This window comes from Theropithecus gelada, chromosome 6 (assembly GCF_003255815.1).
Source record: "Theropithecus gelada isolate Dixy chromosome 6, Tgel_1.0, whole genome shotgun sequence".
NCBI lineage: Eukaryota > Metazoa > Chordata > Mammalia > Primates > Cercopithecidae > Theropithecus > Theropithecus gelada.
The window spans coordinates 137,006,813-137,031,681 of NC_037673.1; the positions used below are offsets into that span (position 1 = coordinate 137,006,813).

Sequence of the window (24,869 nt, forward strand, 5' to 3'; positions counted from 1 at the left end):
GTCCTCTTTCCAAATAAAGAAAGGAATGTGAGCTGGTACAGATAACGCCTGGTACTGTGGCGTGCCTGGGCATCTAACGAAGGCAAAAAGGAAAAAAAAAAAGGAGAAAAAGGGGAAAAAAGGTGTGTGTGTGGGGTACTATGAATTAAAGAATAAAAGATTGATCTAATTATTTGAAGAGAAACCTCATCATATCCCACATTTCTTTCTTTCTTTTTCTTTTTTTTGAGACGGAGTTTCGCTCTTGTAGCCCAGGCTGGCGTGCAATGGCGCGATCTCGGCCCACTGCAACCTCCGCCTCACGGATTCAAACGATTCTCCTGTCTCAGGCTCCGGAGTAGCTGGGATTACAGGTACCCATCACTACGGCTAATTTTTGTATTTTTAGTAGAGATGGGGTTTCACCATGTTGGCCAGGCCGGTCTCAAACTCCTGACCTAAATTGATCCATCCGCCTCGGCCTCCCAAAGTGCTAGGATTACAGGCGTGAGCCACAACGCGCGGCCCAACCAGTGTATTTCTTGAATGAATTGGATTGAAGTCTCATATCTCCCTAAAATATGTAAAACCAAGCTGTACTGGACCACCTTGGGCACATGTTCTCAGGACCTCCCGAGGGCTGTGTCACGGGCCATGATCACTCATATTTGGCTCAGAATAAGTCTCTTCAAATATTTTACAGAGTTTGACTCTTCGTTGACAATTCAATGACGCTTCAAGCGTTTCTGGCAGTTCTTATCAGTGGGATCCGCATTAATGGTGAAATGGCATCGTGGCGCTTCCTGGAGTTCAGGGTTGTTTTGAACGTTCATCTAGAGCGCATTGTGGGTGGGGAAGTTGTGTTTGCTGAGTAGATTGTGACACCGCTGGCTTGGGGCACTTGAGGTAAGGGATGAGTGACTTCTTTTCCTAAAATTGATAAGACAAATCAATCAGAGGCGGAGCGCCGCCTCTGGCTCTGGTCTGGTGGTGCAGCGTCTCTAGCCCTCACCCCGCCCACCGTCTCCGCGCAGCGTCCACTCGCCGAGCCCCGCCCTCACCCAGCACCCACCCCGCTCCTGGCGCCTTCCCCGCCTGGTTCTTCCCTGTGCTGAGTCTGCGCAGTCGGTGCCATCGTCTACGCCCCTGGGAGCGTTGTGGCGGCTGTTTCCTGCGGCGTTCCTCCTCCTGCTCTACCATGTGGAGCCGACGGCAGGGCCGCCTTAGGCCCACAGTCTGCGGGGTGGAGGAGCTACGGCGCCGCCGGCGGGAGCAGGAGGCAGGTGTGGGCGGCCGAGGGAGCGCGGGGGCATATAGCGGTCGGAGATAGGTTGAGACTTCAGGCTTGGAGCCGCGGGATCTGGGTTCCGGTCGTCCTTCCCACGCTCAGCCCGTTCCTCTGCCCCCAGCACTGCGGAAGGCGCGGAGGGAGCAGCAGCTGGTCAGCAAGAGGCTGCTGAGAGAAGACGCCCCAGAGGAAGCTGGAGAGGGATGTGTGGCTGTGATCCTCGGGGAAGCCGAGGTGAGGGGGCAAGGCAGGGTGCGCTGGAGTCCACGCCACTGGCGCCAGACTCCCGGGAGTACTCGAGGTCTGCCCCAAACCTGAACGCAATCCACTCTACACTTCCATGCATCCAGTGGGTCAAGCCAGAAACAGGGGAATCATCCTGCACAACTCTTTGACCCTCAACCCCATATCAGTCCATCATCAAGTCCTAGTTGTTTACCTCCTGAAGAGCTTTGGAGTCTTTACATGCTTCACCATCGAAGCTGCCACCACTACCTCTCTGGATACTACTGCAGTCTGCTAAAAGGTCACCCTGCATCTATGCTTGTCGCCGTCAATACGTCCTTTAAAAACACATGGAGACCAAAATCTTTCCTGTGCCCTGCAAATCATAGCATGGTATAGCCTCTTCCTAACTCTAATTTTATCAGTTTTCTCATCCTAGCCACTGTCCCCTTTTCAGTTCCTGCAACGATATATCGGACCCTTGTGTCTCAAGCCCTTGGCATTCGCTACGTCTAATGTGGGTTTCTTTTGGTATTCTGTCTTGAGAACCTTTTTTTTGTTTTGTTTTGTTTTTTTGAGACAGAGTCTCGCTGTGTCGCCAGGCTGGAGTGCAGTGGCATGATCTCGGCTCACTGCAACATCCGCCTCCCGGGTTCAAGCGATTCTCCTGCCTCAGCCTCCTGAGTAGCTGGGATTACAGGCGCGCGCCACCATGCCCGGCTAATTTTTGTATTTTTAGTAGAGGCGGGGTTTCACCATGTTTGTCAGGCTGGTCTCAAACACCTGATCTCGTGATCCACCCGCCTCGGCCTCCCAAAGTGCTGGGATTACAGGCGTGAGCCACTGTGCCCGGCCACCTGCTTGTTTCTTGTAAAATATTAATCATTATCTAATGGCTTGTTTATTGTTCTTTCTCCAACTAGACTTTAATTGCAGGAAAACCTAGATCCTGTGTTATTTGTTATCATTGAAAACCCGGTTGCCTGCACATTATCTGGCATATAGTTAAGTGCTTAGTATTTATTGAATGAATGAATGAAAGGATTTATTCAGCAAGCATTGAGTATCCCCTATATTTGTATTATGTTTACATACATAGTTTATCGTACATACTATGTTGACATATATATTGTCAACTTATTTCTAGGTTGTACTATTCCATTGTGTGCTTACTTTATGCCAGGACACTGTGCCGGTCACTGAGGTACATAAAGATGAAGTCCCTTTCTTTGAGGTGCTCACAACGCAGTGAAGAAGACATGTCATAAGGGAAGGAAACATGAGGAACAAAAGAAACTCCTAAGTCTCTCAAAAAGAGCTAACTTCCCAGAGGGAATGAGGAGCAGAAATCTGAAAAGAGTGGGAAGCTGGAGAGGGTATCCAGGCAGAAGGAATAGCATGTGCCACAGCTCGGAAGTGTTAAAAAAAAAAAAAAAAAAAAAAAGGCTAATGTTGTGCTAGTTGTTGTTAGAGTGTAGGTTGCATGGGGAGAATGGCTGGAGGAGTAGGTTTTGCCAGGCTGAGAGGTTTAAATATCCTTGAAAGAACCTTGTATGAAGGCAGGGTAGATATTGTTATTCTCATTTTCAGGTGAGGAAACTTAAGTTCAGGTCCCATGTGGAGTGAGTGGCAGGTATGGTATTAGAATTCAGTTCTGATTCTCTGTCCACTCCACTGCAAGGTAGATGCTTATTAGTTGCATTAGTGTGAATGACAAGTTCTGGAGGTGGTATGATATTGGAAGGCTCACAGGTGAAGTGGGCAGAGAGAAACTTAGAACTTGCTTTCTGGGAACTATGTGTTCTCCTTTCCCTGCCCTGAACTCCAGGTGCAGCAGTTCCTGCGGCAAGCCCAGCGGGGTGCAGAAGAAAAGGAGAGAGAGGGGGCTCTGGTTAGCCTTCGTCGAGGCTTGCAGCACCCTGAAACGCAGCAAACCTTCATCCAGTCAGTGTGGGTGGTGTGGGGGAGGGGGGAGCTGGGGCTCTGAGGGATGGGCCACAAGCTAAGCAGGGCTCTGGTACTCATTCACTCAGGCTGGAGGGCAGCATGCGGACCCTGGTCGGGCTCCTGACCAGCAACCAGGCTGTGCTGCAGCTTGAGGCGGCTCGGTGCCTGCATGAGCTTTCTCACTCTGAGCAGTCCACCATTGCTGAGGCCTGCCTGCCAGCTACTTCCTACCTCCTCACCTACCTCTCCGGTTACAGCTCAGACTTCATAGTAAGCCCTGTCCCTTTCTATCTTGTTCTTGGTTTAGATTTTAAAATTGTGCTTTTGGGACCAGTTTGAGCTGGCAAGTAGGAGGAAGAAAACATATTTGCCCTTATGCCTACAGCCATGCCTACACCCATCATCTCCCCACCCTCTTGTGAGCCTCAAGGATAGCTGCTCCAGTGTCCCCATCACCTCCCCTCCCCATCTCCCCACACCCAGCCTGGCATGAAACAGGCCAAGCCCAGTGCTTTTGTTGCCTGTTCTCAGGAGCTGTGTCTGTATACACTGGGTAACCTGATCGTGGAGAGTGAGGCTGTGAGAAGGCAGCTCCTGCCACAGGGCATTGTTCCAGCCTTGGCTGCCTGCATTCAGGTGACTCCTTTCTTCCTCCCTGGGCAACCCTTCCTTTGCTCCTTCCCACATGCTCCATCTACTTTGGTTAGGTAGCTGCAGCCTCTGCTCTGTGCCAAGGGGCTGAAAGTCTCTGAAGACCTTATGACCCAGCTTCCAGTCAGATCCTTACCCTGTCTACTTTCAGTCCCCCCATGTGGCTGTGCTAGAAGCTCTTGGATATGCCTTGTCCCAGCTTCTACAGGCTAAGGAAGCTCCAGAGAAGATCATTCCGTGAGTAAAATTGTCTTTAGATGTGCAGCCAGAGGTGACCCACTCAGTAGTAGTATAGCTCCCGGATGCCTGAATGATTTCCAAAGCTGTTGCATATTTTAACTTCATATGTCTGGCTAGGAAGGGCTTTGGGTTTGGACACTTTCCCATCTGGGCAGGGCTTTGGGTCTGGACACTTTCCTACCTGCTATCAGGGTTTGGTAAGAGCCACTGGCATCTTCGTGGTTCCTACTCACAGCCCTGCTTCTGCCAGCAGCTCCATCTTGGCCTCCACTCTCCCTCAGCACATGCTACAAATGTTGCAACCTGGCCCAAAGCTGAACCCTGGGGTCGCTGTGGAGTTTGCCTGGTGCCTTCATTACATCATCTGCAGGTAACATGGGGCAATTGGGAAAGTACCACAGATCTTCCCTGGGGCTCCCTTTCATGACATTCAACTCTTTGAACTTGGGTCTGGAATTGCTATAGTGAGTTTTCCTCCCTCCACTCTCCTCTCTTTTTGGAGCCCAGGAGACCCACAGACCTTAGCTGTTTCTTTTTCTTTTTTTTTTTTTTTTTGAGACAGAGTCTTACTCTGTCACCCAGGCTGGATGGAGTGCAGTGGTGCAATCTCAGCTCACTGCAACCTCTGCCTCCCGGGTTCAAGCGATTCTCCTGCCTCAGCCTCCTGAGTAGCTGGGACTATAGGTGCGTGCCACCATGCCTGGCTAATTTTTGTATTTCTAATAGAGACAGGGTTTCGCCATGTTGGCCAGGCTGGTCTCGAACTCCTGACCTCAGATGATCCGCCTCGGCCTCCCAAAGTGCTGGGATTACAGGCATGAGCCACCACGCCGAACCGCTTCACTTCTTAAAGGTGGAATTGACTATATACATAGTGACTGCTTGCTTCCTGTTTCCCAGCCAGGTCAGCAATCCTCTGCTCATTGGCCATGGGGCTCTGTCTACTCTGGGGTTGCTGCTGTTGGACTTGGCTGGGGCTGTCCAGAGAACTGAGGATGCAGGACTGGAGCTGGTAGGTGAAGAGGTCAGGTGAAATTCTAGGAGATGTTTCCTGATACTCCAGAATGCAGGTAGCCTCTTCCTTCTTACACCTGACCCCCCAATTTGTCTTTGCAGCTGGCATGCCCCGTGCTTCGATGTCTAAGCAACCTGCTAACTGAGGCAGCAGTGGAGACTGTGGGAGGGCAAATGCAGCTCAGAGATGAGCGTGTTGTGGCAGCCTTATTTATCCTTCTGCAGTTCTTTTTCCAGAAACAGCCCAGTCTACTCCCTGAGGGCCTCTGGCTCCTCAACAACCTCACTGGTACGCACCATAGTCTGCCCAGGCCTGGACATTTGGATAATGGGGATATTTCCTCATGGCCTAGGCTGAGGTGGGTAGTATTGGCAGGGGTGGTGGGGGAAAGCAGTTTTTCACCCTGGTACTTCTCTTCCAGCAAACAGTCCTAGTTTCTGTACCTCCTTGCTCTCCCTGGATCTGATTGAGCCCCTCTTGCAGCTGTTGCCAGTATCCAATGTGGTGAGCGTAATGGTATGTATTGGGGTCACTTGAATCCAAGATCTGGTAGTCAGATTGTATGGGACAGCAGTTCTGAGCCCTCAGATGTACCCTTAGTTGAGAGCCAGCAGGTGGTGGTGTGGCCTCAGGGCCCAACCAGTCTAGGTATGTGTCCCTTAAACTGGATTATTTATCCTTGGACAAATCACCTAACCACCTTAAGCCTCAGCCTCCTCACTTATAATTGGGGATAATCTTGCATCATAGGGTAGTTGTAGGAGTATGAGAACATGCATGTAGAAGAGCTTGGCATGGTGCCTGGGCATGTGGCCACCATGTCATATATTTTAGCTATTGTTATGATCTTTGTTTCATTCTTTGTAGACTATATATGTATCTATCTGCAGGTGCTCACAGTTTTGTGCAATGTTGCAGAGAAGGGTCCTGCTTACTGCCAGCGGCTGTGGCCAGGGCCCCTGCTTCCCGCCTTGCTGCACACACTAGCCTTTTCTGACACTGAAGTAGTAGGCCAGAGTTTGGAGCTGCTGCATCTGCTGTTCCTGTATCAGCCAGAGGTATAGGTTTCTGGCCCACATCCTCAGTCACCCCTGTTCTGAAGCCACACAGTAGCTCCCTTCCAGTCCAGTCCTAACTATAGTTCTCTGGGCCTGGCTAACCTATATAGGTTCCATGTCAGAACCTTCATCCTTTTGTGGGGGAATGCACCCTCTAAAGTGGGCTGACCCATGAGGCTGTGGGAATTGAGTCTTAGGACACAGATGAGGTATGCTGAATTTTCTTCCCTGCCCCTAGGCTGTTCAAGTCTTCCTGCAGCAGTCAGGGCTGCAGGCCCTGGAAAGGCATCAGGAAGAGGCCCAGCTCCAGGATCGTGTGTATGCTCTCCAGCAGACAGCTCTTCAAGGGTGATCTCGTTTCTCAATGTCACTCATTCCCCTCTCTCTTAACATCCAGCTTCTTTGTCCAGTAGAGCCTTTGGAGATTTAGGACCATAATGATGTCTCATGTTCTCTGCTCCCATACCTAAGCCAAGACCTTTGGGTCCCAGCTCCTCCTCTTTCACTCAGCACTATCTAGGCAGGAGGACCAAAAGGGACTCAGTTTGGTCTACTTATTCTGGGGCCCTAGAATCCCTGCCCCCCACCCTTCATTTTTGCTTCAGCAGCTGGTAGCTTTTGATGAGTCAGAATAAAGTTTTATTTTTATATTAAGCTACTTTGCCTCAGTGGTTACACAGTAAGGGGTAGAGGGTAGATGAGGACAAGAACACCCTGAGAAAGTATTTTACAGCACAAGCTTTATGAGGAATAGGGGAACACATTTTTTTCACATTATACTAAGTCCAGCAGAGCCCAGGCTCTGGGGCTGTTGCTCTTAATCCTCAGTGGAGGCTTCAGGCTTTACCACTTAGCACGTTCTCCAGGGCTCTGGTTACCTGATCAGCACTGAAGTTGTTCAAAGGGACATTCTTCTCTTGGCCAAATGCTGAGGAGAAAGAGGGAGGTGTCTTTATTTATTCTACACTGTGGAGGCCACTGAAGTAAAATAAAAGATCTTGTCTTTATCTTACAGTTTTGTTAAGATGGGAAGAGTATTAAAGAGATATGATCAAAATATATTTGGTATGCCTAGAATTAATACAATAGGTCTCAAACACATCTAGGAAGCCCAAGTCCAAATAGAATTTTGGCTGATTCTGGATGGCCACAATGGGTTGTTTCAGGGAAGGTTTCAGGGATACAGTAGGCATTTATTACTAACTACTGTGAGCAATGTATTGATGCAATACCTTGGCTAGGTGCCCTTTTTTTTTTTTTTTGAGATGGAGTCTCGCTTTGTCACTCAGGCGGGAGTGTAGGGGCGCGATCTCCACTCACTGCAACCTCCACCTCCTGGGTTCAAGCAATTCTCCTGCCTCAGCCTCCTGAGTAGCTGGGATTACAGGCACCCGCCACCACGCCCGGCTAATTTTTGTATTTTTAATAGAGACGGGGTTTTACCATATTGGCCAGGCTGGTCTCGAACTCCTGACCTCAGGTGATTCACCTGCTTCAGCCTCCCAGAGTGCTGGGATTACAGGCATGAACCACCGCGCCCAGCTGGGTGCCCATTCTCTAGGCTATCTAACATAATACCCAGCACAATACACCAAAGTTACTCGTGTCTCTCTCCTCCTGTAGTCTACTAGCTTTTGGAAGGAGAAGCTTTTTTCCTCCTCCAATGATTAGTGCATGTCTAATGTCTACTGTGTCTCACAGATGTCTACTGTGAGAACCAATCTGCTTAAGGTGGTCACTCTCCTCCACCTCCTCCTGACATTCCCAGGGCACCATATAGTTAAAAGCTGTGATTAAAATCCTGTTATTCAGTATGTATAAATATTTATTGTATACCTACAATGTGTTAGGCAACATAATAGGAAAATTTCATTTTGCAATACACTGCCATGCCAGTCTTAGAGGGGTAAGTGCATTCTAGGAAAGGGGAACAAATGTAAAGGCTCAAGCCTGTTATACCCTAGCTGCAACACTTTAGATATGTTCCACAAAGTTTTGATTCCATTTTCTAATCTCTACAATGAGAAAAGAAGAACACGCTTCCTCCTAACTAATGAAGGTTAAATGAGTTAGGCAGGGAAGCACTCGGCACAGGACCCAGCTCTGCGTGCTCCAAATTACTGAGATTCTCACATACTACCTGGACTGACACTGGCTACACGTTATTTGGAGAAACTATACTGACTAGCTTCTCTCCTATCTGAAGCCCATTCTTAACTACAAAAACGTCAGTTCCTGATCCCTACGCAGAATTCGGTCAGCCTCCATACTTACGTTGCCCGAATTACAACGCATCATATAACCCTGCGAATATAAATTTATTCATGGAAACAAGATCAACAGCAAGGCTAAAGTCCGAGTTCCAGTTTCTCCACGGGTTTCTGCATGACCTTGGGCAGTCCCTTCTCAAACCCTTGTTCCTCTGCCGGAGCCCCAGGCAGGCTCCTGGCGTCCCGCACTTACCGTAGCGGGCCCAGAGCTTGGGCTGCACATCGGAGCATTCGCGGATTAGGATGGGTAGGTCGGGATTCGCCTTCTTTAGCTCCACATAGCGTTTCTCAATGAAGTCCCTGCGGGGCCGGAGAGAGCGCCGCGCGTGCTGTGGGCGCCGGCTTCCCTCAACTTCAGGGAGGTCGAGGTCGTGACCCCGGCGTCCCGAAGCCCGCCCGCCTCACCACGCCGCGCCTCACCTGACGCCCTGGCTGCCGGGCGAGCGCTGACATAAGTGGATGCGAATCTCACGCAGGCCCAGCTTTGCCCCGATTGCTCGACTCGCTGCGGCCGCCGCCATCTTGGCTAATACCGAAGTCCCCAGTTCCAGGTCTTCGGGCCAAGTTCTTCGGTCTGACCAATCGCGGACCCTTCAGCCTAGGCCTTAGGCCAGATGACGCAGGGGCGGGGTAAAGCTTGGCCAATGATATAAAAGTATTGTAGGACCTCTGCGAGGTCAATTTCTTTGCGCTCGGGGTTGGTTAGAGGGAAAAACAGGAAGCGGAAAGGCAACGAACGCAAAGCAGTGTGGGTTGATTCTGAGGTGCACTGTGGGAAAGGGCTTGTTGCTGCGGTGTTGCTGTTGGAGACTTGATTGTTGGTGACAGCGAAACAACGATAACAAAATGCCAGAGCGAGATAGTAAGGCTCAGGCCATCCTTTATTTCTTCCCCATGGCACTTGGGGCATTTGGCGCATTATTGTAGCTTCTGAGCTTAAACCGGGTGTGTGTGTGTATGTGTGACGCTTGAGCCCGGCGAAGCCGTAGGGTCGTAGATGAAGCCGACAGCTCCGAACTCCGGCGCCAGTCCTCATTCCTACTCCAAGTGATGATGGGCAGCTTTTGTCTGTGGATCGCTTTCCCCCAGTATTGTCCCCATACTTAATCTGGGTTGCGCGTATTCATCTTTTACGTAGTATTTTAGACGTGATTTTCCGGAAGTCTTCTCTGATCTTCCAGCGCAGGATTAGGGTCCTTTGCTTTGTGCTCCCACAGCTTCTTGTAGTTTCCCATTTCAGCACTTATTACATTGTGTTGACACTGCCGCTGTTCTTCCTTTTGTTCTGTATTGTTCACTACTATATCTCAAATTTTTGCATAGGAACTGACACATAAGAGCCTGATTAAATTAACGTCAATTCTTTTTGTCAGGTGAGCCGTTCTCCAACCCTTTGGCGCCCGATGGCCACGATGTGGATGATCCTCACTCCTTCCACCAGTGAGTATTTTGTGCTAGGACCATGGAAATGAGTTGGGCGATGAATAGAGAGGTGGTGGTGATGGTCAAAGAATTCTGAATGTCTTGTCATCAAGGATGGTCAAAAATTATACCCGCTGGCCCTTTATCTCTGTGAGCCTTAATTGGATCCGGCCAAGTGCATAAGGGTATTAGAAGGGAAATTCCTGCAGGAAAGGTGTTAAATTTTTTGTTTTTTTTAAAAATACGTGTTGTGTAATTACACATTATATAGGAATTACTTCTTCCGATAGAAAATTAAAACATAGGAAATAAGGGTAAAATCTTTTTTTGTTTTTTTTTGAGACTGAGTTTCGCTCTTGTTGCTCAGGCTGGAATGCAATGGCGCGATCTCAGCTCACCACAACCTCCGCCTCCCGGGTTCAAGCAATTCTCCTGCCTTAGTCTCCCGAGTAGCTGGGATTATAGGCATGTTCCACCACGCCCGGCTAATTTTGTATTTTTAGTAGAGATGGGGTTTCTCCATGTTGATCAGGCTGGTCTTGAAATCCCGACCTCAGGTGATCCATCTGTCTCTGCCTCCCAAAGTGGTGGGATTACAGGCATGAGCCACCGTGCCCGGCCCATCTTTGATAACATCCCCAATTCATGTTTGGTAAAATCATCTTTGATAACGTCCCCCATTCCAGTCCATTTTTTTTTTTTTTTGAGACGGAGTCTCACTCTATTGCCCAGGCTGGAGTGGAGTGATGCAGTCTCGGCTCACTGCAACCTCCGCCTTCTGAGTTCAAGTGATTCTCCTGCCTCAGCCTCCCAAGTAGCTGGGACTACAGGCATATGCCACCACACACTGATTCTTTTTTTTTTTTTTTTGTATTTTTAGTAGAGACAGGGCTTCACTATGTTCGTCAGGCTGGTCTTGAACTCCTGGCCTGAAGTGATCCACCCGCCTCGGTCTCCCAAAGTGCTGGGATTGCAGGCATGAGCCACCATGCTCAGCCTCAGTCCTTTTCTTAGAAGTAACCACAGTTACCTTTTTTTGTGTATCTTTTCCTCCTGTTGCCCAGACTGGAGTTCAATGGCACTGTTTCTGCTCACTGCAACCTTTGCCTCCCGGGCTCAAGCAGTTCTGCCTCAGTTTCCCCAGAAGCTGGGATTACAGGTGTGCACCACCATGCTTGGCTAATTTTTGTCTTATTAGTAGAGACAGGGTTTCGCCATGTTGGCCAGGCTGGTCTCGAACTCCTGACCTCAAATGATCTGCCTGCCTCAGCCGCCCAAAGTGCTGGGATTACAGGCGTGAGCCACCGCGCCTGACCCTCCTACTCTTTTTTTAAATGCATTTATATGCATACATGCATATCTGAGGAAAACACAACATTGCTTTGTGATTTAAAATATTTGAGTTAAATGATACTAGGCTGTATATATCATTTTTGCAACTTGCTTCTTTTTAAACCCTGCTCAGTGTTTCTGAGATTATCTTTTATAGCAGTGACAAGCATTCTGTCTTGGCTAAACTTTAGTCAGGTTCCCCAAAGAGTCCTATTTTTCAGCGGGATTCATCCTTGGCCTGCTGAGCACAGTTTTAGCAAGGAAATAAACCCCTGCTCCACCCCCATACCTAACCAAGTTGCTTTTAGTAATTTTCTATAAATTCTCACTTGTCCCTGTTGTATTTGGAATTAAGTTCAGTCTCTATTACAATGATCTTGACTCCTGTTACAATAGTCTTCAATAAAGTCTTCCTTGAGGGGAAGAGGAACTTGCTTAGATATCAAGGGTGGGAGAAGAGGAGCTGAGTTGGATATCAAAAGTGGGAAAACTTTCTGTGAACTGACTTAGAATTCCTTTTTAAAACCGAGGTCAGCAGGCCAAGGAAGAGCCCTAGTCAGAAGAGAGCTTCAAAGGAGTCTGACTTTAATTTGATCAAGAGAGGAGTCAGTCTTTGTCAGTGTACCAATTAAAATAATCTCTTGTACCATTAGTGCTGTCTTTCCCTCTTTGGGAAACACCATCATGGTTTAGTTAGTCTCCAGCTAATAAACACTTAGTCTGTTTCAGACTGATTCTTTTCTTTTTTTTATTTTTTTGAGACAGAGTCTTGCTGTTTTTGCCCAGGCTGGAGTGTAATACCTTGATCTTGGCTCACTGCAACCTCCGCCTCCCAGGTTCAAGTGATTCTCCTGCCTCAGTCTCCCGAGTAGCTAGGATTACAGGCACCCACCACCATGCCCAGCTAATTTTTTTGTATTTTTAGTAGAGACGGGGTTTCACCGTATTGGCCATGCTGGTCTCGAACTCCTGACCTCGGGTGATCCTCCCGCCTCAGCCTCCCAAAGTGCGGGGATTATAGGCGTGAGCCACTGCACCCGGCCAGACTGATTATTTTCAAGGCTATAGTTGAATTTCCTTTACAGGCCTTCTTATATACATATGTCAGTAATTGGCCTGGCGAAATATAAATAAATGGAGTTGCTGACTCGTAGGAGATATATTCTTAAATTTTAACAAATACTGCGAAATTGCCCTCCAAATTGGTTATACTGGTTTACATTCTCATCAGCATTATATGAGAGTATCCCCCTCCCAAATTCTCACTCACACTTGATTTATCAAACTTTTTAGTAGTTAACACTCTGATGCATTAAAAGTGGCATATCTGGTCGGGCGCGATGGCTCACATCTATAATCCCAGCACTTTGGGAGGCCGAGGTGGGCAGATCACCTGAGGTCAGGAGTTTGAGACCAGCCTGGCCAACATGGTGAAACCCCACCTCTAATAAAAATACAAAAATTAGCTGGGTGTGTTGGCAGGCACCTGTAATCCCAGCTACTTGTGAGGCTGAGGCAGGAGAATCACTTGAACCAGGAGGCAGAGGTTGTAGTGGGCTAAGATCATGCCACTGCACTCTAGCCAGGGCAGCAGAGGGAGACTCTGTCTTAAAAAAAAAAAAAAAAAAAAAGCTGGGTGCTGTGGCTCATCCCTATAATCCCAGCACTTTGGGAGGCCAAGGTGGGCGGATCATAAGGTCAGGAGTTCAAGACCAGCCTGGCCAATATGGGTGACAGAGCGAGACTCCATCTCAAAAAAAAAAAGTGTCATATCTTTGTTTTGATTTGTATTTCCCTGATTTCTGTTAATTTAATCATGATTTTTACGTGTTCCTTTTTCATTTCTTACTGAGTCCTAATATTTAAAATCTTTGCCTTTCCTTCTAGATCAAAACTCACCAATGAAGACTTCAGGAAACTTCTCATGACCCCCAGGGCTGCACCTACCTCTGCACCACCTTCTAAGTCACGTCACCATGAGTAAGTCTTTCCGTGATCCAGCCTGTCTCCCAGCCTTTTTCTTGCTCCTTCCTGTTTCTTTCTACTGAAGTAGAATGACTTTTAATAGTCCCTCAGGTATTTATGCTGCTCTCTAAAGTTTGAGAACTGCCCACCTACAAATACTGATATGGATTTCTGCTTGATTGAAACTGTTACTTTGGTCAGTATTCTAAGTCTTTCTAAAAATCCTCAAGGAGACTTCTTGGGGTTTCTGGGGCTGTGGCAATATTTTGCTATCAGTGAATTTCTCGTCTGTTCTAGGATGCCAAGGGAGTACAATGAGGATGAAGACCCAGCTGCACGAAGGAGGAAAAAGAAAAGGTGAAGAAAGGGTGAAAGGTTTTAGATTTTAGGATAGACAGTGTTTAGGGGAAAGAAGTAGGGGCTAATTGTGAGGCCAGAAACTAAGATTTTGTCTTGAGGCTCTCTATTTTCTTAATGAAGCATGGTGATACTTAGAGGGCAATAGAGGGCTTTGGAATAGGCCTATCTATATTTTAATCTCATCTTCACTAGTTTCTTGGTGGATAACCTAGGCATTTGCTTAGCCTCTCTAATCCATGGATAGAATGGAGATATAGTAGCAATAATAACTTTTATCAGGATGTCATGAGGATCAGCTGTGAAAGTACATGTAGGCATTTAGCACCAATGCCTGGCATATGGTAACCACCCAATAAATCTTGACTGCCATCATCATCATTATATCATCATCGTTATTTACGTGATACAAAAGTTTCTGGACTTGGTACTTGGCTTTTCCTTTATTCTGAGGGTGGACCAGCAAATAATGCGTTCTTTTCAGCTGAAATTAGGTGGTGGTAAAAATTCAGAAGATTTTCTGATTTTTGTGTGGAAAAGTCTTATATCTGTAGAGAATTAGTAGAGTTGGGTGGTATTAAAAAGTTCTGAAGTGACAGATGGGGTGTCCCAAGTTGCCACTGGAAAAGTATATAAACTGGAAGAAGGCATAGTTCTGATTTTTGAGTAACTATGAAGAGGTGGCCAGCAGTTCTATCAGGACAGACATGAGCTTTTCTCCATAGAGAGTAGGATGGAGATGTAGGGAAGCAAGCAGGAACAGTTCTGTTGACCTTGAGGTAGCAGCTGATGAACTTTACACATTTGCCTTTCTCTGGTCATAGTTATTATGCCAAGCTACGCCAACAAGAAATTGAGAGAGAGAGAGAGCTAGCAGAGAAGTACCGGGATCGTGCCAAGGAACGTAGAGATGGAGTGAACAAAGATTATGAAGAAACCGAGCTTATCAGCACCACAGCTAACTACAGGGCTGTTGGCCCCACTGCTGAGGCGTGAGTACTGAGGGACCAGGGCATGGTTCCCTCAGCATGCCAGAGTATGCAAATACAATGTGAACTCTTCCTCTTACTTTCCTGCTCTGTAGCCTATAATAAGCGATTTCGGAAGCACTTGCCACCCACAAATGACTGTTCTTTTTTTTTTGAGGTGGAGTCTTGCTTTGTCACCCAGGCTGGAGTGCAGTGATGCGATCTCGGCTCACTGCAAGCTCCGCCTCCCAGGTTCATGCCATTCTCCTGCCTCAGTCTTCCGAGTAGGTGGGACTACAGGCGCCTGCCACCACGCCTGGCTAATTTTTTGTATTTTTAGTAGAGACAAGGTTTCACCGTATTAGCCAGGCTGGTCTCGATCTCCTGACCTCGTGATCCCCCCGCTTCGGCCTCCCAAAGTGCTGGGATTCCAGGTGTGAGCCTCTGCACCTGCCCCCCCTCACTTTTTTATTTTTATTTTTGGGAGATGGAGTCTTGCTCTTGTTGCCCAGGCTGGAGTGCAGTGGCGCGATCTCAACTCACTGCAGCTTCCACCTCCCATGTTCAGGCGATTCTCTTGCCTCAGCCACCCAAGTAGCCGGCTGGACTACAGATGCCCACCACCATGCCCGGCTAAGTTTTGTATTTTTAGTAGAGACAGGGTTTCACCATTTCGGCCAGGCTGGTCTCAAACTCCTGACCTTGTGATCTGCCCGCCTTGACCTCCCAAAGTGCTGGGATTACAGGCGTGAGCCACCACGCCTGGCCAGTACTGTTCTTATGTGGCCTCTTTCATTATACAGGGACAAATCAGCTGCAGAGAAGAGAAGACAGTTGATCCAGGAGTCCAAATTCTTGGGTGGTGACATGGAACACACCCATTTGGTAAAAGGCTTGGATTTTGCTCTGCTTCAAAAGGTGAGTTCTGGTGGTCAAGTGGGGAGTCATACTATCGTGCTGAATGCTCTTGTATGGGTCTGGCAAGATGAGGAGGGAGATTCCTGAGAGTTCAGACTGAGTAGAAGAAGGGCTAAAGGTGGGCCCTCTGAAAAGCTGATTGCTACTTATCCTTCAAGTATCAGGCCAAATTTTATTTCCTTGGAGAAGCCTTCCCTGATCACCCAGGTGTGGTTAAGTGCCTCCCTTCACCTCCCACTTCCTGTACCTTTGCATAGCCCTTCTGTTTCACTTACCACAGCAATTATTGCACTTTGTTGAAATTGTTTAATTTGTCTGTCTCATCCGCTGTAAGCTCCATTAGGGTAAGAACAATATCTGTCATGTTTAGTATTATATTCTTAGTTCCTGGTACAGTGTGGTGTAGTGGATGTTCAATAAATATATAAAGTGATTGAATGTCCTAACGCTGCTTGCTTTCCTGTTAGGTACGAGCTGAGATTGCCAGCAAAGAGAAAGAGGAAGAGGAACTGATGGAAAAGCCCCAGAAAGAAACCAAGTAAGTAAATATTACAGAAGGGTTGAGAGTTTAGAAAGGTGGGACTTAAAGTTGGAGCACATTTGGCAAAAATAAAACTTTTTTGTCTTTTCAGGAAAGATGAGGATCCTGAAAATAAAATTGAATTTAAAACACGTCTGGGTGAGTACAGTTTCTATACTAGTGACTCTGCATTGTAGGTGAAATGTAGGGAATTTAATGCTCTGGGAAGGATATGCTTCTCCTTTCCCCCAACCTCCTTTTCTCTTTCTTTTTGAGACAGGGTTTCACTTAATTGCCCAGGCTGGAGTGCAGTGGTGTGATCATGGCTCTCTGCAGCCTTGACCTCCTGGACTCAGCCTCTTGTGTAGCTGGCACCACAGGCATGTGCCACCATACCTAGCTAATTTTTATTTTTTGCAGAGATGGGGCTCTCTGTATATTGCCCAGGCCGGTCTCAAACTCCTGGGCTCAAGTGATCCTCCTGCCTTGACCTTCCAAAGAGCTGTAAGAGTCTTTCTTGGCCCCAAAACAACTAACTCCCATAAAATACTCTAATAGGACTCAGACATAGACTTAATTATTTCATATTGTCATTTATGTCTCCTCAGGTACATTGAAAGATTTTTCAGTTTGGGGCTTATGAATTAAAAGAAGTAACATGGTTAGTGATTAAAAGTTCAAAATTTGGAATCGGAGAGACCTGAGTTTAAACCTTGATGATGAAACCGCATTAAGTGTATGATGTTAGGCAACTGACTTTGCTTTCTGTTTGTTCATCTGTAAAACTCGGGTTATTATTTACCACATGACTATTGTAGGGATGAAGAAAAATGAAATCTATAACATGCCTATCATATTGAGCAGGTAGTATAGCTGTTTTTTCCATCATCATCAATATTACCTTAAACTTCATCCTTCTTCCTCAAGACTTAATACAATATAGGTGCATAGTGCCCTTGAAGAGGCAATGTAGAAGAGTGGACAAGAGCCCAGGCTTTGGAGTTACACTGCCTGGTTCCATTCTTTGCTCCATTACTTAGTAGATACATGACTTTAGGTAAATTACTTAAATCTCAGCCATAGTATTCTTATCGGTAAAAAGGATAATGATGTCCACTTCACAGGGCTGTTGTAAAGATTAAGTGAAACAAAGCTTGCATAGCACTTGGCATGGTGGCTAGCACAGAGTAAGCACATAAGTGACAGCTGTTCTTGTAGATCTTGGCTACTTGCTGCTCTTCTTATTGTAGGCCGCAATGTTTACCGAATGCTTTTTAAGAGCAAAGCATATGAGCGGAATGAGTTGTTCCTGCCAGGCCGCATGGCCTATGTGGTAGACCTGGATGATGAATATGCTGACACAGATATCCCCACCACTCTTATCCGCAGCAAGGCTGATTGCCCCACCATGGAGGTGAGTGAATGGAATCCTAAGAGCCTATCATGTGAGCCTCAAGCCTGGGAATCAGCCTGGCCTCTGCCCCATGTCCCTCATCCACCGTGTCACCAAGTCCTGTTCACTTTTACCTCTTAAATCTCAGCTGAATCCATTCACTTTTCTACTTCTTCACCAATAACATTCCAGTCTAAGCTATAATCATTTGCTAGAACTATTACTATTTTTTTTTTTGAGACCAGTTCTCACTCTGTCACCCAGGATGGAGTGCAGTGGTGCTATCTCGGCTCACTGCAACCTCTGCTTCCCAGGTTCAAGCAATTCTCCTGCCGCAGCCTTCCAAGTAGCTGAGACTACAGGCATTCATCACCACACCTGGCTAATTTCATTTTTAGTAGAGACTGGGTTTTACCATGTTGAGTAGGCGGTTCCTCACCTTAAGTGATCCATCCGTCTTGGCCTCCCAAAGTGCTGGGATTACAGGCATGAGCCACTGCACCAGGCCTCTGGAACTATTAGGAAGGCTTCTAATTGGTTTCCGCACTTCACTTCCACTTTAATTGGTTTCCGCACTTCCACTCTGATTTGTTATTTTATCTTTTTATTGAGGTGTTCTTCACATGCCATATAATTCATCCTTTAAAAAGAATTTTTTTAAAACATTTTTGTGGGTATATTATAGGTATATTTATGAGGTACATGAGATGTTTTGATACAGGCATATAATGCATAATAATCACATCATGGAAAATGGGGTATCCATCCCCTTAAACATTTTATCTTTTATGTTACAAACAGTCCATTTATACTCTTTCAGTTGTTTTATAATGTGTAATTATTCCTGCCTATAGTCACCCTGTTGTGCTATCATATAGTAGGCCTTATTCATTCTTTCTTTTTTGTTACCTATTAACTACCCCTACCTCCCCTACCCTTCTAAAATATACAGTTTGGCTGGGTGCAGTGGCTCACGCCTGTAATCCCAGCACTTTGGGAGGCTGAGGCGTGAGGATCACTTGAGGTTAGGAGTTCAAGACCAGCCGGGCCAACATTGTAAAACCCCATCTCTACTACAAATTAGCCAGGCCTGGGGGCATGTGCCTGTCATCCCGGTTACTCGGAAGGCTGAGGCATGAGAATTGCTTGAACCCAGAAGATAGAGGTTGCAGTGAGCCAAGATTGTGCCACTGCATTCTAGCCTGGGTGACAGAGTAAGACTGTCTCCAAATAAATAAATAAAATGTAAATTTTTGTCTCACTACAGTTTAGCAGCTTTTAGTGGTATCTCATTCTTAGGATAAAGAGCAAAATCTTTACCGTACCTGTGAGCCTCTGCAACATCTGGCCTTTCTAGAATGTTCTAGACTCCTTTCTTGAATGTTCTTGATTCACTTTTGATGCAGGACTTTTGTGCAGGGCTGTTTTATCTCTCTGAAATATCCTTTCACAGCACTTCCTTTCCGTCCCTTCACCTACTGTATTGTAATTCAGTCTTTAGTTTGTTAAGTGAATGAATGAATAAATGAAGAGATTCCTGCTCAGTGGTTTAACATTCTTGTTTCTTGCTATTTTCAGGCCCAGACCACACTGACCACAAATGACATTGTCATTAGCAAGCTTACCCAGATCCTTTCATACCTGAGGCAGGGAACCCGTAACAAGAAGCTTAAGAAGAAGGATAAAGGTACCTGGAGGGTTAGAGAGAGAAACCTTACCTACAGAGGGCATTTGGTGGTAAAACCAAGGTCTCCTGGAGCTTTCTGTCTCCAGAATATTGAGAGGCTCCTGGGAAGCAGAGAAAAATGGGAGTACTGGAGCATTGGCAAGGAGACAGTTACAGCCAGGTTCTGTCTCCTTAATCTACCTAAGAAGCAATGGTCAGGTCTGAAGCATGAGGGATGGAGAGTGGGTAGCTTATGTCCCATTTATTTATTTATTTTTTTAAAGATATATTTTGGTGAAAACCAGAAAACCTAGACAAATTCTAAAAAGGCTCTAACACTTGACCCACATTTTATTTTATTTTATTTATTTATTTTTGAGACAGAGTCTTGCTCTGTCACCCAGGCTGGAGTACAGTGGTGTAATCTCGGCTCACTGCAACCTCTGCCTCCTGGGTTCAAGTGACTCTTCTGCCTCAGCCTCCCAAGTAGCTGGGACTATAAGCACGCGTCGCCATGCCTGGCTAATTTTTTTATTTTTAGTAGAGATGGGGTTTCACCATATTGGCCTGGCTGGCCTCGAACTCCTGACCTCGTGATCTGCCCACATCGGCCTCCCAGAGTCCTGGGATTACAGGCATGAGCCACTGCTCCTGGCCTTATTTTTATTATATTTATTTATTTATTTTGAGATGAGTCTCGTTCTGTTGCCCAGGCTGGAGTGCAGTGATGCCATCTTGACTCGCTGCAACCTCTGCCTCCTGGGTTTAAGCAATTCTCCTGCCTCAGCCTCTTGAGTAGCTGGGATTACAGGTGCCTGCCATCACACCTGGCTAATTTTTTTGTACTTTTATTAGAGATGGGGTTTCACCATATTAGCCAGGCTGGTCTTGAACTCCTGACCCCAAGTTCAAGATTCGCCTCAGCCTCCCGAAGTGCTAGGATTACAGGCGTGAGCCAGCGCACTCAGCCTTGACCCACATTTTAAACAGAAGATGTTTAAAAGGGCATTAAGAGCTGGAGAGGATGGTGAAGTTCAGTGGAAATTAACTGAGGAGTATGTTCCTGACTCCCCTCTTTAAATTTCAGGGAAGCTAGAAGAGAAGAAACCTCCTGAGGCTGACATGAAGTATGTATCCTAGCCCCTGGCATCTGATCAGAGGGAGGGGGTCTCTGCATTTCTTGCATCTGGCATTTTAGGGAGGCATTGACATGAGAATCTGGAGAAATGGTCAGGGGAAGTGAAGCTGTGTGTGTGAATTTGGCCAGCTAGTGATCTCCATTTTCCCAGTATTTTTGAAGATATTGGGGATTACGTACCCTCCACAACCAAGACACCGCGGGACAAGGAGCGGGAGAGATATCGGGAACGGGAGCGTGATCGGGAGAGAGACAGAGACCGTGACCGAGAGCGAGAGCGAGAACGAGATCGAGAACGAGAGCGAGAGCGGGACCGGGAGAGAGAAGAGGAAAAGAAGAGACACAGCTACTTTGAGAAGCCAAAAGTAGATGATGAGGTGAGATGTGGGCCCTTAGTACCAGATGATGGAGTTGCCCCTCTCTGGAAATGTGAGCAAGGTTGGGTAAGGAACTGATTCAAACTTGAGGGAGGGATGAGTACGAATCTCTCATGGTAACACTAACCTTACATTTTGTGTTCTTTCCAGCCCATGGATGTTGACAAAGGTGAGTTGTATCCACAGCATCTCACGGTTGCTCTAGCAGTCCTGCTTTCCCCTGGGCTGAGAGTCTGACCTAGGGCTCAGAGCTGGCAACGGTAGGATTTGGGGACTTCCTGGTTCTGGGTTCTCCTAAGAACGGTGTCTTGCTTTATGGAATAGGTGGAGTTCCCTCCACCTTCCTGGGCCATGGCAGGGCATATTTGGTCTTAGATATAATTCCTGTGGCCCTGGGGTTCTGAGGAGGTGAGGTAGAGGTCAAGTATGGAATGTTCTGGATACCCTACCCTAATCTCAACCAGAGTAACTCATTATTTATTGGAGTTTGTTTAAGACTTTGTCAGACAAACGGGTTCTATGCCTTAAAAAATGTTTCTTAGGCCGGGCGCGGTGGCTCACGCCTGTAATCCCAGCACTGGGGGGCCGAGACGGGCGGATCACGAGGTCAGGAGATCAAGACCATCTTGGCTAACACGGTGAAACCCCGTCTCTACTAAAAATACAAAAATTAGCCGGGCGTGGTGGCGGGCGCCTGTAGTCCCAGCTACACGGAAGGATGAGGCAGGAGAATGGCATAAACCCAGGAGGCGGAGCTTGCAGTCAGTGAAGATCGTACCACTACACTCCAGCCTGGGCGACAGAGCGAGACTCTGTCTCAAAAAAAAAAAAAAAAAATGTTTCTTAAGTGTGTTGTGGGGAGGAGGTTGTGAGAGCCTCAGTTCAAGGTCTGGGCAGAGTTCTCTTTTTCTCCTAGGACCTGGGTCTGCCAAGGAGTTGATCAAGTCCATCAATGAAAAGTTTGCTGGGTCTACTGGCTGGGAAGGCACAGAATCATATCCTTTATTTTAATGTGTTCCTGGGTTCCAGAGAACTGATCTGTTTACTCCAACCCCCTCTGCCTGCCTGCTCCGTCCTACCCTGCCCCACTCCTCCCCTTTTATGCTGAATTTTGACAGAATGAAACCATCCCTTGTTCCTTCCCAGAGCACCCGTAACAGCTCACAGCCCTCTCAGAATTTTCATGTTGGGGCTTCTAGCCCTTGGTCCCTCCTCGCTGAAGCTTTACAGCAATAGGTGGAATCCTGTCTAGTGTTTTCTTTAACATAGCATATGCTGAAGAAACCAGAAGACAAAAAGCAGCTGGGAGATTTCTTTGGCATGTCCAACAGTTATGCAGAGTGCTACCCAGCCACGTATGTGAAACCTGGTTAAGGAAGGAGGCTGGATGATTGGGGAACAAGTTGGGGGTGAAATGGAAATTTGATTTGCTAAGTTCCAGGGCTACTTTTTTTTTTTTTTTTTTTTTTTGAGACAGAGTCTCACTCTGTTGCCCAGGCTGGAATGCAATGGCGTAATCCAGCTCACTGCAACCACCACCTCCTGGGTTCAAGCAATTCTCCTGCCGCATCCTCCCAAGTAGCTGGGATTATAGGCATGCATCACCACACCTGGCTAGTTTTTGTATTTTTAGTAGAGATGCAGTTTCACCATGTTGGCCAGGCTGGTCTTGAACTCCTGACCTCAAGTAATCTGCCTGCCTCAGCCTCCGAAAGTGTGGGGATTACAGGAGTGAGCCACTGCACCTGGCCCAAGGCTACTTCTTACTTGGATGAACTACTTTATTAGGCTTTGAGTGGGAGGTCAAGGGGGTGGTCATTCCTATGCAGATAGCCTCTTAGTCGGGTAGGTTTCCAGATGAAGCATAGGGTCAGGGTGTTTAACTGTTTAACTCTTGCTTCTCCTTAGGATGGATGACATGGCTGTGGATAGTGATGAGGAGGTGGATTATAGCAAAATGGACCAGGTATGTAGTTAGAAGGATGGTGGGCGCCTTTGGGTAGTTATTATTATTATATTTTTTTACATATATCTCCTTCCCCACTCCTAAAAAATCTGTCTCATTTACTGGGCTCCACCCTCCTCTAGTTGCAGCAGTAGAAACAGCAGCATTGAGGGTCATGAGCAGCTTAACTATTTCAGAGTCTTTGCACAAGATCAAATGACATAGGGTCAAAAATCTATTTTTTATTTCCTATAGCAAAGTGCCACGCTTTGATTCCCATGGTAGGCAGTAAGCAAGCATCAATGCATAAGTAGAAAGGGCAGAAAAAAATTGCAGTCTTTGGAAAATAACTAAATTTTATTCTAGCCGGGATTGAAGTTTTCCTCTAAGTCTTAAGCAAAATTAAAAAGAAAAAACCACTAATGCCACTAATAGTGAAGAAATCTCTATTCGTCCCCTGAGTTCTTTGTATTGAAATAGCATAGTTTAATCTTGGAGCCTTGTTTAATCCTGCCTCTACCATTTATTAGTTTTGTGAACTTGCCAAGTTCTTTTACTGTTTATGCCTCAATTTCCTCATCAGGAAATGGAGAGAAGTGTAGTTCCCTCTTCATAGATTTTTTAATGAGAATTAAATGAGATAATGCATTTAGTGTACAGAATAATGCCTGTCACATAGTATGTAATAGGCATTTATTATTACATATCAGGGTATGATTTATGAATTGTGGAACCTGGGATTATGGGAGAGTCTGGCTTCAATCAAGGGCTGAAATTCCATTTCCACTGACATCTCTTCCTTCCCCATCCCCCCATTCTGTCCTGCAACAGGGTAACAAGAAGGGGCCCTTAGGCCGTTGGGACTTTGATACCCAGGAAGAATACAGCGAGTATATGAACAACAAAGAGGCTTTGCCCAAGTGAGTCGGTACTGAATATGGGCAAGGTGTGAGGAGGGGTGTGGGGATTTGGTGGAATAGTGCACATAAGGTTAGAGGGTATGGTCTGGCTGAGATATTCCCAATTAAGTTCTTTGCCCACAGGACCCTGGGAAAACCTCGCCACTGCTATGCAGTCTCTGATGCATTCTTTGCCAACTGTGCTTTTTTTCAGGGCTGCATTCCAGTATGGTATCAAAATGTCTGAAGGGCGGAAAACCAGGCGCTTCAAGGAAACCAATGACAAAGCAGAGCTTGATCGCCAGTGGAAGAAGATTAGTGCAGTAAGTAGGATGGTCCCTTGGGTGGGAGGGTTTCAGCTGGGAGAAGACATTAGCCTACAGATTCAGGAACAGGCAAGGGGCTGGAGAGCCATGGAAATGAGAGGTCAGCCTTGGGCCTCAGGTGAGCTTAGATGGGCAGCTTGGTGATAGACTATCCTGTTCCTTTTGCAGATCATTGAGAAGAGGAAGAAGATGGAAGCTGATGGGTGAGCGGCATTATTCTTCCTCTGGGGGACTGGTGGGAATTGCTTAGTGTATTGATCTTATGCTGACCCATTTCTCCTTTCATTGCAGGGTTGAAGTCAAAAGACCAAAATACTAATCACCAGTTACAACCGGAGACCCTCCACAAGGATATGCTTCCCACTGTTTTCTTTCTACAATTTCCAAAGGTTGCAAGATATTTTTTGGTGGATGAATATAAAATTTTATTGTGTAATTACTTGGTTCCATTAAAATTGGTTAACTTGCTAGCTTCTCTGTTGAGCATGCCCCCTCCAGTGCCCTTGAAGCACCAAGAACACTAATTCCACTGGTTACATAGAATCACATGCAGAAAGCCATCAGTCCTTTCCTGAGCTGTGGTTCTAGATTGCTAGACATGAAGGATGCTTTCTAGCCAGTGTGCCCAGTAGAGAAGGGAATAATGATCCTCACTGATGGGCAAGAGGTGGATAGAGGAATGTAAGGATGATTGGTTTCAAATGTAAGACTCATTCAGGCCCATCTTCAGGCCTAGTCCCTGGACAAAGATTTCCTGGATCCTGCAGTCAGCCTAATGGGCTGCTAATCTGATCCCCAGGCTGTGAAGGACTGGGCTCTGGATGAAGGCATCTAATGAAAATCACTTATGGGTGAGAACCAAAACCTTTTATGAGTTTATGTCTTCCTATGAGCTTTATTAATGTTGAGTACAAATCACTGCCTCCTTGGCTAAAGGTGTAACCTTAGGGAAGTGCTTCGGGTTTAGAGC

General features: G+C 46.7%; 3 protein-coding genes across 5 annotated transcripts; 2 read left to right on the top strand and 1 right to left on the bottom strand.

Moving 5' to 3' along the window:
* The first annotated feature begins 1,083 nt into the window (after nt 1–1,083).
* TMCO6 (transmembrane and coiled-coil domains 6) lies at nt 1,084–7,061 on the top strand. 3 transcript variants are annotated; one of them, XM_025387254.1, is made up of 12 exons: nt 1,090–1,262; nt 1,389–1,501; nt 3,321–3,436; nt 3,526–3,709; nt 3,971–4,075; nt 4,242–4,327; nt 4,566–4,700; nt 5,231–5,342; nt 5,447–5,633; nt 5,767–5,861; nt 6,236–6,403; nt 6,642–7,061. In XM_025387254.1, the coding sequence occupies exons 1-12, from the start codon at nt 1,178–1,180 to the stop codon at nt 6,753–6,755; spliced, it is 1,500 nt and encodes a 499-aa protein (XP_025243039.1). In that variant the 5' UTR covers nt 1,090–1,177; the 3' UTR covers nt 6,756–7,061. The 3 variants fall into 3 exon arrangements, with proteins under 3 accessions (XP_025243041.1, XP_025243039.1, XP_025243040.1); XM_025387255.1 differs by having other exon boundaries at nt 4,584–4,700; XM_025387256.1 differs by lacking the exons at nt 3,526–3,709; nt 3,971–4,075 and having other exon boundaries at nt 1,084–1,258; nt 4,584–4,700.
* Nucleotides 7,020–9,432, bottom strand: NDUFA2 (NADH:ubiquinone oxidoreductase subunit A2). Its single transcript, XM_025387261.1, has 3 exons — nt 9,094–9,432; nt 8,867–8,973; nt 7,020–7,331 (listed from the first exon to the last, which is right to left on the bottom strand). Exons 1-3 carry the CDS (start codon nt 9,192–9,194, stop codon nt 7,240–7,242), a joined length of 300 nt encoding a protein of 99 aa, XP_025243046.1. The 5' UTR covers nt 9,195–9,432; the 3' UTR covers nt 7,020–7,239.
* Nucleotides 9,433–9,454: 22 nt separating this feature from the next.
* On the top strand, nt 9,455–24,369 carry IK (IK cytokine). The gene is made up of 20 exons (XM_025387240.1): nt 9,455–9,535; nt 10,047–10,113; nt 13,315–13,407; nt 13,669–13,749; nt 14,574–14,741; nt 15,521–15,635; nt 16,103–16,173; nt 16,268–16,314; nt 17,406–17,569; nt 19,127–19,235; nt 20,302–20,341; nt 20,504–20,729; nt 20,880–20,898; nt 21,646–21,724; nt 22,004–22,084; nt 22,638–22,695; nt 23,506–23,594; nt 23,788–23,896; nt 24,068–24,102; nt 24,191–24,369. The coding sequence occupies exons 1-20, from the start codon at nt 9,520–9,522 to the stop codon at nt 24,216–24,218; spliced, it is 1,695 nt and encodes a 564-aa protein (XP_025243025.1). The 5' UTR covers nt 9,455–9,519; the 3' UTR covers nt 24,219–24,369.
* The last annotated feature ends 500 nt before the right edge of the window (nt 24,370–24,869 follow it).